Source organism: Parasteatoda tepidariorum, chromosome 6 (assembly GCF_043381705.1).
Source record: "Parasteatoda tepidariorum isolate YZ-2023 chromosome 6, CAS_Ptep_4.0, whole genome shotgun sequence".
NCBI lineage: Eukaryota > Metazoa > Arthropoda > Arachnida > Araneae > Theridiidae > Parasteatoda > Parasteatoda tepidariorum.
This window is the reverse complement of record NC_092209.1, coordinates 64,470,631-64,485,859: the sequence shown is the minus strand read 5'-3', so window position 1 is coordinate 64,485,859 and position 15,229 is coordinate 64,470,631. Positions and strand designations below refer to the sequence as shown.

The window sequence follows — 15,229 nt, the reverse complement described above, 5'->3', positions numbered from 1 at the left end:
AAAGGATATTCATTATGTACCTGATAATCAGGTGTAAAACACAGCAAGCTATTTTTAATCAAAACTCACAATATTTTTTTGTGTTTTATTTTTAATGTTTATGAACACTCAGTTTAGTTAGGGATGATTTTTCTTCTTATATGTAACTTAATCATTCTATATGGTATATTTTTTTAGAATAGTATGTAATCAAAAACATTTTATTAACAACTTTCCTTTTTGAATTATAAAAAAGTGAAAACTATTTTAGTTTTAGTAAACAACAAACAAGCTCATTTCATTCTTGCGAACAAAGTTTTTCCCATTCAATTTCAGCAGAGTAATATTTTGCTTTGAATAATGTTTCCTTCATTTTTTTTAGGTCCAGTCATTGACCATGTCTACTGCTAAAAGACATAAAAAACGACAATTATCATGCGAACAATCACAACAAGTGGGTGATTATTATTTTTATTCAATAATCTTTCTAAAATTCTCATATTTTTTAAGATGGGTATCGAAGGAATTCGAATTGAAATTCATGCCATAAAACAATGTTTACAAACTTAGTTAATTTTATTTTTTAATGTTAAATAATTTCGCAATTTTAAGAAAATTTTGTATTGATTTTCTGAAAATCCTTTTATTAAAATTAGATTCAAATAAAGTAGACATTTAAAAGTGATAAGTAAGAGAATTCGAAGATAAAAAGCGTGTCATAAAACAACATTTAAAAATTTGATTTATTTATATTATACAATATTGTTCCTTTTTGAGTGTAATATAATTTTGTTATTTTAGAAAAATTATAATTGAAATTCTGAAAATCATTTAATTAGAATTGGATTCAAATATAGTGAATATTTGAAAGTAATAAGTAGGAGAATTGAAACAATTCAAAGTTACAAGTATTTCATAAAACAACGTTTAAAAACTTAGTTTTTTTTAGTGTAATATAATCTTATTATTCTAAAAAAATTATTATTGAGTATTTCAAAATCCTTTATTCAGAATTAGGTTCAAATATAATGAATATTTAAAAGTGATAAGTGGGAGAATTGAAAGAATATGAATTATTAAACATGTCATAAGATAACGTTTAAAAACTTAGTTTATTTCTGGGAGTCATATTATTTTGGAAGTTTAGAAAAAATTATGATAGATTTCTTGAAAATCTTTTAATTGAAATTTGATTCAAATATAGGGGATATTTAAAAGTGATAAGTGGGAGAATTGAAAGAATTCGAATTTAAAAAATCACATTTAAAAACTCAGTTTATTCTTGACTGTCATACAATTTTACCATTTTTTTAAAAACTATTTATTGATTTTCTGAAGAAAAAATTTAATTCGAATATAATATTTAGTTTTTTATTGGAATTTGATCCATCATCTTTCGTAAATATGCAATTATTATGTCCCAGTCAAATTTAAATGGGATAGGAAGTTTGTATTGTACATAAGAGTTTAAAAATGATTACGAAGGTTGTATCAAACTCTTTAAATTTTAAATGTAACCACGGGGAAGCATTTTTTTTATTTCAATGTGAATTGGTCATTCGGTGTAATAAATCTGTTATAAATGTAAGATAATATAAATTTAAATGTTTGTATTAAGTATTAATTTAAATTTAGATAATATAAGTGAAAAATTAAGACTTAAAATATCCGTTCTTTAGCTATTAGAGCGATATTTGTAAGTATTTTCGGTGATGATATCGCAGCGTTATAACAAAAATAAACATAATAGTTATTAGAAAATGTAATCTAATATATATAATTCCCTTACGTGGCTCCCAAATTTTGGCTGTATTTCTTTTCCGCCGGTGGCAACAGTTTTCATTTTTAAGGAAGTACTTTGTACAACTAAATAAGATTCTTTTCACAGCACTTAAATATTTACTTTATTTTCTTCATATATACAGAAAACAGTCGGTAAAGAATTTTGTTCGGTCAAAAAACGTATCGCTAAAAAAATAACGAATTCTAAAAGAAATAAAAATAAACAACTTTAAAAATAAAAATGCTGTTGCCAGCCATCGAATTTTTTGAAAGTTAACTTAGCAACATAAATCAAAATGACATAGAAGCGCAACTAGATCAAAATTATGATACCTGAGCGCTTGAAGTAATAAATCTTTCAATTCTATAAGTGTTGTATCGCCAAATGCCCAGATTATATTGAAATGTACAGGTTCAGAATTTTCTACAGTGAAAAGTTTTCGGAACTTCAGTATTCAAAAAAGTATACAAAAGCTAGACGTTAAGAACGTATCCAATGAGCGAGCAAAGCGAGCATTGGATTGCAAAGCAATCTGAAATGAACTGCGAAAGCAGTTCCGTTGGTGGGCGAGCGTCAGCGAGCAGGGGGCGAAGCCTCCTAGTAAATCTATATTATATTATAATAGTTTATATTAATATATAATAATATATAATTAATGTAAAATAACACGAATTTAAAGGTNATCTGTTATAAATGTAAGATAATATAAATTTAAATGTTTGTATTAAGTATTAATTTAAATTTAGATAATATAAGTGAAAAATTAAGACTTAAAATATCCGTTCTTTAGCTATTAGAGCGATATTTGTAAGTATTTTTGGTGATGATATCGCAGTGTTATGACAAAAATAAATATAATAATTATTAGAAAAATGTAATAAATCTATATTATATTACAATAGTTTATATTAATATATAATAATATATAATTAATGTAAAATAACAAGAATTTAAAGGTGTGTATTAATAATTATTTAATTTAAATTTATTCAAAATGAGAGGGTCAAAATGAAAAAATAAGACTTAAAATATTTGTTCATTGATTATCATGACGGTACATGTAAATATTTCTTGTCATTATCACAACGCTATAGCAAAAATCGTAATTTAGACGTAATAAATGCGTAAGAAAATGTGAGCTAATGGAAACTTAAATTTCACAAAATATGACTATTAAGAATTCAAATTTATAAAAAAATCGTTATCTGATTAGGAGTAAAAATATAAAATTTAAACTTAAAAGTTTGCTCGTAGATTAATAAAATCGATACCATTAGATCATTCTGAAAATGAAATCATAAGGGCGTGGAAGGGAATCAAATTTTACCCAAAAAGTAGTAATGATATACTAACTAGAACTTTATCAACCAACCTATGAGAAAAAAAACTTCGAATCATTTCTAAGGAACAAACTCATTATTGAATTCACGCATATTTGTTGATGATAACAATGGCAAAGTTAAACGTTTAAGGAGGAAAAGAAAGCGCTTTGCCGCTCCTCCAATCTGAATGACACTGGCGCCAAAAGTGAACAGTCAGTCAATGTTAAAGACGCGGCTTAGTCTTTTGCCACATCATTAAATTTAATGTCAGCACTAAATCAGTTTTTAGTGCCAATGTCTCTGTTTTTTGTGTACTGATCATGATCTCCGCATACACGTGGTTATTAGTTTTTAAGTCCATGGAATGTCCTTAAACTTAAGAAAATTTTCATGAGCTTTATTTTGGGAACAGATAATACTGCATCAATTGAAAACGCCGCAATCTTTATCGCTGGCATCCGTTTATATTAATAAGGAAATGAAATTGTTTTATTCAATTTCTCTAATCAATACACTTATCGATTATTACTATGCAGTTTTATTTTCACCATAATTTTCAAGTTATAACTGAATGACTTAGCTAATTTTCGGTGAAATATATTTTACCATATGCCTAGATTGGTCTAATTTCCAAAATTTTTATTGTATATTATAATTGTGAAATTGTATCCCTCTGCAAATTTGATGGTTTATTTATTGAATGTATTTGTACGACTTGAGTAAATTTGTATAAATCTTGTATGTATGGCGTATCGCAATGACCACCTTTAATATAACATTTTAAATACCTTATCTAGTCAAAAAACTATTCACATTAGAGGTCACTTAACATTTAAGCAAATAAAATTTAAAAAAATAGCGTTATGGAAAATTGAAGAATCGTGAATGATGATGATAAGATTAAAAATATCAAAATTAGCTTTTCTGTTTTAAACTGTGTCTGATAATCACCTATCAATTCCTCCGTTTCTTCTGAAAGTCAAACTCTTTTTAATATTTATTATCTTGTCTTCTTCAATAATGATTCGTCAGCGAGCATAGTTTTTTAAATTCAGTTTCTGCCATGTTTTAAAAATGTAAGGGTGTTGTTTACGAAACACTCCGCAAATGAGTAAAAAAATTTTTATTGTGATATGTTTTTCCTAACTGTTCGCTAGGAAGATTTTGTACACGAAAGCATTACACGAAATTTGATAATGGGTTTAAAGTAGAACCTTTTTTATACATATAAATAGTTTTGGAAATAAGAATACTCTAGAGTAAATATTTAGAACCATGCATATAAATTGAAATAGAAAGTTAAACGAAATTACACCTTCTTAAACTCTTCTAAAAATTAATCCTTTTTTATTTTCTGGAAAAAGTTTAAATACGCAAAATAGTGGATTAAAATAATTTTCCAAAACTCGATATTTTAAACCAACACAATGCTGTGCCAGAGGCAATACATGAAAATTTTCAAATTTCACACAAATTATCAGTGAAATTTTTTTCCAGCTTTAATCATTCAAGATAAGGAAACTAGTAAGCTGACATTTTTTTCTTTCTTTAGAGATTACAGATAATTCTGTGCAGCGAAAAAACAGTTTGGTCCTTTATTTTTGATTATTTTATAAGCTTCTGAAGTTAATTTTTTTTCCTTCCAATTTAGCATTAAAAAAAAAGAAAGCAGCACTTCATATTCCAAACGAAGCAAATATTAAAAAAAATTTCAGCAACTAAAAATTTAGCGTAATCTTATTGGTGTAATTTCACAATTTCACTTTATTTTAATTAGAGTAATCCAATTGCATTATGTACTTTTGTTCTTTCGAAACAGTTTCTATTAAATTTTATGTTCGAAAAAGAGCAAAATTGAACCATGTAGCCTTTCAGATTGAACCATATTATCATGTAATCAAATTAAAATTTATTAATTTTCACGATAATATAGTTAGACTTCTCACAATTTTAATGTTGCAGCAAATTTTTTTCACGATATCATGGTTTAACGCTATTTGAAATTCCTACAAGGATGCAGAGAAGAAAGTACTGATGAGAAATAAGATTTAAGTTCTTGATATTAATTTCAGGATACCTCATTTCTATGGACATTGTCCGAGAGAGTACCGCCGGTGTATTTCTTCGGTACGATCCATGTACCGTACACTATGGTATGGGACCACATTCCTTTTCCAGCCAAGAAGTCTTTCGAAAGAGCTGACAGTGTCTTTTTTGAGCTTGACTTATCCGATCCTGAAACAGTGGCACAGCTTGCTAGCTGTCAGATGTTACCGACGGGTAAGTGTATCAGCGAGAATATTACTGACATGGAATAGATGTGTTGTATACGCTTAAATTATAGAAACATTTAAACATGCATAATGTTTAAATATATTAAACCTTCAAAAATATATATGACATTTAAATATATACACGATATATTTAATTATAGTATACACTGAGAAAAAAGTATGGTCTACCAGAATATGGTAAAATTTACTGTGTTACTACGCCAAAACTCGGTCATTTTTACCGAAGAGCTTTGGTAATATTTTGGTAAAATTAACAATAAAATATGTTTTTGTTATATAAAATAGTTTTAAAATTTGGTAAACTATGTAAAATTTGGTAATTCTTTGGTTGGTATAAAAACTATTTATTCGGTAAAATTAACTTTTAAGTTTTGTATTTTTTTACTAAAGGGGTAGTAATAAGAACTATAACTTTGAAATCTCTTGTTTGAATATTTAATGTGTAATTGCAATTGAATAAGTAGTCCCGGTAATGAAATTGAAATTTTTTGTTAATATCATCTCCGTAAACTCCCATGAATTTCTACTATATTACTTTTACGATGATGTGAACAGTATTTACGATTGAAATATTTTTAAGCTGCAAGTTATAAAATTGTAAATTATAATAGTGAAATTGAATTGAATTGTGTGGAATTGACTGCAAGGGAATTCTTACCCATGATCTGTCTGCAACTGAAGATAATTTACATCAGCACTGTAGCCGGCACGAGCAGAGCGCAAAATTCATATCAATCATGGTTTGGTATCAATCAGTATTTACGTTTGAAATATTTTTAAGCTTCAAGTTATATAATTGTAAATTATAATAGTGAAATTGAATTGAATTGTGTGGAATTGACTGCAAGGGAATTCTTACCCATGATCTGCCTGCAACTGAAGATAATTTACATCAGCACTGTAACCGGCACGAGCAGAGCGCAAAATTCGTATCAATCAGCCACCACTGGGATTCGAATCTTGGACTTTTGGCAATAAAAAACTGTTTCAATCTTCAATTCCAACTCATCAATTTTATTCCAGATAAATTTAAAAATTTCTCACTGCTAAGAAAAACAATACTTTTGTAGGGTTACGCAATAATTCATTTTGCATCTTATTAATAGTTCAATAAGTGTCAAGTGTGAAGAAAGTGTTTCTGTAGATATTATATCTTTTGCTTTTCAACTACAGGGAAGTCTCTATCAGATATTCTTCCCGAAGAGCTTTATCGTCGATTAAAACGGCACCTGGACTATGTGAAGCTTATGATTCCAAACTGGATGGAAGATGAACATAGAGGACTTTTTGCTGAATATCTCTTTAAGGCAATGGCTGGTACGTTATTTTATATAGTAATTATAAATCTTTCAAAAAAGAATTATTTCACATATTGTATAAAGTAATTTCTTAGAGTGAGTTAATTTACGGTTGCGTATAACGAAATTTCTCTTGACGCTGACTCCAAATGATTGAATTTTAATAAATATTGAATGAAATTTTAAATATTAATTCCTTAATAACAACTTTTATAATAGTTTTAATTTTCTTATATACTTAAAAAATTTCCATTCCAAATTACGGTGAAAAGTACCAGCACTCAAGGTGCTTGCACTTATACAGTAAAATCCATATTTACCGGAACATATTACGGAACAAAAATCTGATATACCATAATTTTTACAGTAATAAAAATTACGGTAATACTGTACAGTAATAATCGCAAAATCACTCTAATTAAATAAATATTACTGTAAAGTTTACGGTATGATATTTTACTGTAAAAATGGATTTTACGGATGATGCACCCAAAGTTTCAGAGACTTTATACCGTAATTTGATTCGGAATTTTTTACAGAGTAATGAATACTTATAAGTAACAAAATTTTGTAATGTGATAGTTATTTGAATAGCTGTAAAAATAATTTATTTTAATCTTAATAATAAATTTGTGCGATTTTGTAACTTTTTCGATAATTGTTTTTCTATAGGAATAACTGTGCTATCTCCAGGTTTATTGTTAAATGTCTCGATCATAAAATAAATATATTATTATTAAACTTTTACAAAATTTTAATCTTTGGAAATTAATGCTCAATATTTGCCGAATAAATATTGGCATTGAATTTTTCGAAGATATAATTTCGAAAGTCATGCAGCAAAACGGTTATTGGTAGTTTGTAAAATTGATGACATAAATTTTAACTAAAAAAATAATTTTTTTTGAATTGGTACTCTACACTGAATAAACTTCAAAAGGCATGCACCCTAAAAAGGCTATTTATTATTTCTAAAATAATGACATGATTTTTTACAGAAAAATTTTTTTTTTTGATTTGGTATGCAACACTAAATGAACTTCTAATGGCGTAAAGCAAAAGGGTTAATGATTATTTATAAAATAGTTACTTGTTTTAAATGTGAAAGTTTTTAATTTTTTTTATTATTTGAATTGGTACGTTGCTCTGAGTTAACTTCGAAAAGTCACTCACAGAAAAAGACAAGTCAATTATAGAAAGATACATCAAACGAAGGAAAGAAATTCATTCTTCACTCAGACGAGAGGCAACAATAATTATTTAAAGAAGGACTTATTGTTATTTTCGCATAAACAATCCAATTTTAATCAAGCACTTCTAAATGTTTTAATGTAAGATAGATTCACATGAGCAAAAAGGCTTCAACTAATAAATTGCGATTATACATCTGTTCTTGGGGTTTACTGTTCGCAACTTTGACATAATTTTCTTTGATGCAGAGCCAGGATGCTTTTTCTTTCATCCTTGCGGCATGTCAACTTTGTTTATCACGCGAACGAAGTTTAGCAGAAGTGACAGTTTTCCCGCTTTATTTTGGTTTTTTTACAAGAATAAGGAAAAAACACTCTATTTTTTATTTATATATATAGAGGGAGAGTTTTTTTTTCCATCTGAAGTCGCTAAGGAATTTAATCAAAAATGTTTCCCTTGTACAGAATTCAGTTTTGAAGCAAGCAATTTTCAAAATAATATTTTGCCGGAAAATAACGTTTGCCGAAAAAACTCAGCAATAAGGAATAAATATTTTTTTAAGAAAATATATAGCGTTATAAATGTAATTAAAATGAAATGCAAACGTATAGTTCAGTTTTTAATTTGCTTATGTGTCAGAAAAAAGTCAAGTAGTTCTAAGAATTATTGTTAAAATAATTTTTGGTATCTTGCTCTAATTTTTTGTAATTAAGTTTCAGAAATTTAATTTTCTTTTTAGAAATTAAAAACTGACAGTTACATTTGTAACACTGTGCACTACGTCCTTTGTACCTCGTGTTTTTAGTTTTTAAAAAGTTTTTTTTTTTTTTAAACTTATTAAGGCTAATAAAAAATGGAGTAAGTGTAAATGACAGCAAGATTTTTTTTAACAAATTTTATAAGAGCTTCTGGATTTTTTTTTTTTTTTAACTGAGCTATATTCTTTTTAGGTCTACAAATATGGCATTCGCAAATGGTGGAATTGCCCTTAGTGACAGCACTATAAAATAGTAAAACCACTAAGTATATCTTTACTCGTCTTCTCCGTATGAAATATAGTATAATAATATAAATAGGGATCAAATTTAATTCAAAACTATATAGCGACTGAATTATTTTCTCTAAACTGTTATACAACGTTAACGACCGAAAGAACTGGCTAAATTGCTTTTCTCCTTTGCTTTTTTGCAGTAAGGATTGTTTGTGTAAACAATAATTTAAAAATAGAAACTGGCTAACAATAAGATTTAAAAAAAAATTCATTTACTTCCTGGAATGAGTTAAGAAAAGAAGAGATAACATCTCTTCTATCTTGAGATCTTTTCGAATACATGTATTTTTATTTTTTTTTAAAATAGATACCTAGTCAATTGTTAAAACTAAAACAAACTAATGATGAGCAGTTTTATTATGGTGAAAAAAAAAATTATTATAACTTCCCAATTTTAAATATTTAATTTGGAAACGAACCTACAACATCGAAAAATTGTAGAGTGCATTAAAAAAAATAATATAATAAGAAAATTAAAAAAAAAATTAAAAAAAAAAAAAAACAATCACATTGGAGAACATATTTTTTTCTCTGATGCGTGAGATTTTTTAATGGATCTCGGATATTTTTCCAATCTGCTATCAAGTATGCAATTGATTTCTCTCACCAAGTTATTGTTTTTTTAATGACATTTTATTCTATTTTTTGTCGAAATATACAAGTTTAAAAATGTTCTATATAACAATGAGTAGCTTAAATGTTGAGAGAAACTTCTAGGGGAGTTAGGGCACAACACCAGGATTAAAACTGCATAGAAAATGTCAAGTAATGTCATCATACGCAGCTAGGGTGCTTCCCTATTAAGAAGTAATCTTTTTTTAGTTCTGAATAGGTCGTAATACGGAAGCGCCCTGAATCATATACGACGGCATTTAAAGGCATGGGTTTTTATGCAATTTTGATCCTGATGATGTGCCCTAACTCCCTTAGAAGTTTATAGCAACATTTACGCGACCCATTGTAATATATAACGTTTTGAAATCTACACATTTCGACAAAAAATAGCCTTAAAATGACATTTAGTAAAATAATGTAGCTTTAGGGGCAAAAATAATTTATGATTGGATGTCCCACGCCCGAATTAAGCAAAAGGAAATATTTGTGTAAATGCAACAACAAAATTGTTCCACAGTGTGTAATTGTGAGAGGACCGCCGAGACTTGGATAACGATCCTTGCAAAATGTTTTCTCCAAACTTTTAGCGTTATTACAGATCATCATTTGTCGCCGTTTTGGTGAATATCATAACTAGCTAGTTAGGCATAAACTTTCACTTTTAGTATTGTTTTAGTATTGTTGTTAGTATTTTGTTAAATCAAGATTTCAATCCAATAAAGTATTCACTGAATTGAAACTCGGTTTTACCATTTATAAAAATATTCAACTCGAATTCTCTCCACGCTGTTGAATCAGTGCCGATAGTAACTACCAGTAGCTGGTCCTAAAAATAATTTAAATTAATTCAAATTAATTTGATGTCTTTGAATTATTATTTATTATATCTAAGAAAAATGAAATATTTAACATACAAAGAGGTAAATTTAGTCACAAATTTAATTTTTTTTTTAAATTGCACTTTCAACTCGAGAGGAAGTGAAGTGATTATGCCTAATCATGTGACTTAAATCAGATTTAATTGGATACCTGTAAAAAACGTCACGCGTGTGCGTCCCACCTGATTGGCTTTAGAGTCAACAAACTACAATTTGCCTACGATGACATCATTTGCAAGTATCCAATTAAAAATAAGATTAAATATTCAATTTTCTCAATATAGGTTGAATTTCGGCATTATTGAAGTGGTCAAGTAGTTTATTTATTTATTTTTCAGGTAACTGGGAGAAGAAAAGACCCGTGTGGGTGATGCTCATGTTGAATTCCTTGACGGAAAGTGATGTTCGAACTAGAGGCATTCCTGTCCTAGATCTATATTTGGCTCGGGAAGCGACTAGGTTAGGTAAAAAATCTGGAGCTGTAGAGCGGGCTGAAGAACAGTGCTTACCTCTGAATGGCTTGGATGTTTCACAGGTAAAGTATTGTTGATGAAATGTATATCTTTGTTATGCATAAGTAATTTCAAAAAAGTGTTAAGAACAAAACAAACATTTTGGTAATATTTTTTTTTCGTAAATGATCTGATATTAGTTCAATACAAGATATTATATCTTTTATAGTTTAACATTACAAAAGTTGGGACTTTTTTTAGCCAGATACCTAGCATTTTTTTCCAATCATGACTCTAATTGAGCCTGCATAAGGCCACAGTCTTAATTGAAAATATTGATACACATTTATATAGTAAACCAGTTGCGCCATTGCTATATTTATTATTTGTATTAAAATATACATGCTTAGACTCTTGAAAATATTGCTTTGTTTATCATAAAGCTATCGATGTCATTCTAAAGCCATAGTTTTTTATTTTTTTTTTTTTTTAATATTAAGACACGTTTAGCAAACCAGTTACGCCATTACTATTTTGAAAATGTAGTTAACATTGTTATTGATGAAGTTAACATTTCCAAAATATTGACAGAGACGCTTTGAATTTAAAATACGCATGCTTCTACATTCTTAAAAATATTGCTTCATAAAGCAATTATAATAAATTGTGAAAATATTTCTTATCATGAAGTAATCAATGTAAATGTAAAGCCACAATTTTTATTGAAGATATTCATGCACGTTTGATAAATTAGTAACTCCGCTGCAGAGATAAAAATATTGATGCTAGTTTTAAATTTTCAAATCACAAACGTTTTGCAATAAAATATGCGTATTTCTACTATAATTATTGCTTTGTTTATTATGAAGCAACAAATGTAGGTATTAAAATATTGCAACAGGCTTAACCAATAATATTGATCAATTATGCTGTATACTTTGCAAGTCAAACCATATTCTTATTTTTGTTAAAGCAACGATTTTATGAAGCCAAAAAACGAAAAAAAATATATTATTTGCTACTTTTATAAAAGTTGTCGCCAATTTCTAGACATAAATTTTTGAAGAGATTTAAAAAAATGTCTTTCAAGATGAAATACAGCGTTTAAAATTAAAAGAAATGAAGATATAAGTATGAAGATGCTATTACTTGCGTATTTTGTGACTTGGGGATATATGCAACGAGACAAACGTTAACAAAATAGTATTATAAAAGCTATGAGGTCGACGTCCACGCAATGTTCGATGTGAGTAATCGTTGAACTCGCACAAAATTATAAGAGATACTATAAACAAAATTAATATTATTAAAGCTATGTAAATCCTGCGTCTACGTAATATTTGATGGGAATAATCTACAAAACACGCAAAAAAATATAAGAGGTCCGAGTTACATTATTCATGGTTACATTTTCAGTCAAAATTTGTTGGCGTTATGACCAGTTTGGATTTTCAGGGGGATTTTTTAAGGTTAAATTTTGCTAAAATACTAGGCGCACAAAATAGTAAAATTTAGGAATCGTGGTGGCTGGAATTTGTAAACCACTGATTGTTGCTATGTCATTCTCAACAATGAAAATCTAATCTAAATCTAAAAATATTTGTTAATTGGTGTATTTTTTATGTGAGGTTAAATAATACATATGAATTCCTTTTGTATTTTTCACACATAAATCAACATAAATGAAAAATTTTCGACTAAACATTTTTCAAAATTTCTGAAGCATTCTGGTATTCTTTGCCAAACTGTTTTATCTAATACAAATGTCTCTTGAAAAAAATGAAAAAAGACAGACTTTTCTCCCTCTGTTCTAACAAATGACTCACAATCTTTGTTGTAGATCAAGTGAGGAAGTCTTCTATAATTTGTCTCCGTAATTACTTTTGTAAGACTTTTTTTTTCTTCTCTTTTTCCCTTTTCCAAAAATAATCCCTATTCTTCCCGAAATTAAAAATTGAAACAGAAAAATTCGATACCGAATCCTCGACAACAGTCAGTTTTAATCTCATATTTCAGCTGCTTCCACTGTTTTGGCACAAAAACTAATCAAAATCTTAATGAGTCAAAAGCTTAAAAAGCTTCTTTTTTTCTCTCTCGTTAGGTTGGGATAAGATGAGGAATACAAACTCTTTTCTTCTTGAACTTGCCTACCCATTTCCACTTTTAGTTCCAAGTTTAACGTGTAAAGGCGAGGGTGCCCTCCAAAAAGATAAGTCGGCAGATAATTTCGATACAAATAGCGCCAAAGGCTGAGTAAGGTACAGATTATCATCGTAGGTATGCACCGGTGTTAATGTGCGGGGCAATCAGCGGCATTGAAGGAAAGGATTACCCACCATCCGTCAAGCTAGGCTGTCAACAAGAGTAACAGCGATAAAACTTTTAAAAAACGTGAATCAGAAGAAAAAAAGAATAATACATGCATCGTGGGCTTATTCTTTTCATCAGGTAGAGCCTTGCGAGAAAGCACTATATCAACTCTTTTTGGAAGATGATCTAAATTTAATGTAGAAGGTTTTCAAAGGGCACAAACGAATTTAAGGTCAGTTATACATGTAAATGAATTTCTTTTATAAAATTTTAAAGTTTTAATCAAATCAGTATTGATTTGTATGCAAATTGTTGATGTTTTCAAAGTTGAACAAAGAGATTCCTATAAATGTCTCATATTACATATAAAACATGAATTATCTCTGCTCTAACTAACAGAGTTGCTACAATCTAATAACGTTTAAGAGTTAGCTTTGGATCAGTTATTATTTATTACCGAACTTAATAGCAGGGCAATTGGATTCCTGCAACTCGAGAAAAAGAAGACAATTGAAAAGAGCTGGTTTATTGGTTTGGTTTATAATCAAGCTGTGTCAGTTTTTTTTATCAGATTTTATTGGGTATCTTCAAGCGACGACGTCACACGTGGATGTCAAACTATATTAACTCGTGGCATAAGAAAACGCCATGATATAGGGACCAATTGGGTTCGATACCCACGTTTGCGGGTACCCAATTACATTACCAGGGGTCTGTCTAGGTTTTTCTGAAAGGTATCTATTTTGTGAAAATTTAGGCATAATTTGTGAAAAATTAAAAATTATATTAAAATATCAGCACAAAAAATATGGATTTATCGTTTCTTAAGGGATACAAAAATAAAATTTTAAGAAAAAGTATTTTGTGAAACTTTCGTTTTTCCTAAAATTGAATTTGTGAAACTACTTTTTGTCCTAAAGTTGAATTTGTGAAGGTACCGCTAAACGGTAGTAAATTCGGCCTCGACAGACCCCTGATTACTTAGTACCGCACATGAAGTAACCAAGCAATTAATATTTCAGATAAGAAGCGAAATTTTAATTACAATTACTTCGAGTTCCAATCATCAGAGTTTCTACAAAACTACTACAAATAACTTACAAAAGTTTCTTTATAACTAGGAAAAATTTGTTGCCAAACTTAAGAATTAGGGAATTCAACCCCCCCTCTTAATTGTCCCGTTCTTTGGCCAAGGTCCCGTTAATACAAGTAATTAATATATTACTCGAAAGTTCCAAAATATCTTTGTACCAAATATTAATACCTAAAAATAGTTTTATTCGTATTTATAAAAACACCTATGAAATTGTCCCTTCATATTGTCTTTGGTGTGGAGCCGCCATATAACACAAAACATTACGCAAACTAAAATAGAGTTATTAGGAAATACTTTGATTCGATGAATAGTTTATCTGAAATTTCAGAACTGATTTTACCATTTCTCTATCATGATTTCATATTCATCAAAACTCTCATCATCATAATTCAGTCTTCATAGCATGTGTGCTTCATAAATGCCAGAATTGTTTTGTTGTATTTAATATCCCTGATTCCAAAAACAGATTACGTATGCATCATGATTCTAGTCCCTTTCAAAATTTCATATTTTGCCCATCATGATTTCGTCTACTATCTCCTGTGATATGCAGTTATTTTATTTCGAAATATAATGTATCTATTCCCTATCGGCGATTGTTAGAACAATATTTTATGTCGTGTATGGATATTTAGATAGACTAGGCGGCATATATTCGAACTAGTTACAGATACCTCTTCAAAATGTTCGTTTTGAAAAGCGTTTTAAATGCTTAAGCTTCACTTTGGGGTAATGTAGTAATCAGAACCGTGGTGGCACAGGGAACAGAGCGTTCACCTCACCAGGAGATGTCTCAGATTCGAATCCCAGTGATGACTGGTTGACACGAATTCTGCTCATGACTCATACTGACCACAGTACTGATGTAAAACATCCTCAATAGTAGACGAGTCATGGGTTGGAATTCGCTTGCCGTGGTAGATTTTTGTGGTTTTCCTCTCTATGTAACGTAATAACGTG

General features: G+C 28.9%; 1 protein-coding gene across 1 annotated transcript in view; it reads left to right on the top strand.

Annotated features, from left to right (window-relative positions):
- The window catches only part of LOC107443668 (metalloprotease TIKI2), an 88,784-nt gene that overhangs the window by 23,124 nt on the left and 50,431 nt on the right, over window positions 1–15,229 (top strand). Inside the window, exons 2-5 of the mRNA XM_043051304.2 lie at window positions 362–433; window positions 5,157–5,364; window positions 6,552–6,695; window positions 10,750–10,946. Coding sequence (XP_042907238.1) covers window positions 362–433; window positions 5,157–5,364; window positions 6,552–6,695; window positions 10,750–10,946 — 621 coding nt within the window. The remainder of the gene's footprint in view (window positions 1–361; window positions 434–5,156; window positions 5,365–6,551; window positions 6,696–10,749; window positions 10,947–15,229) is intronic.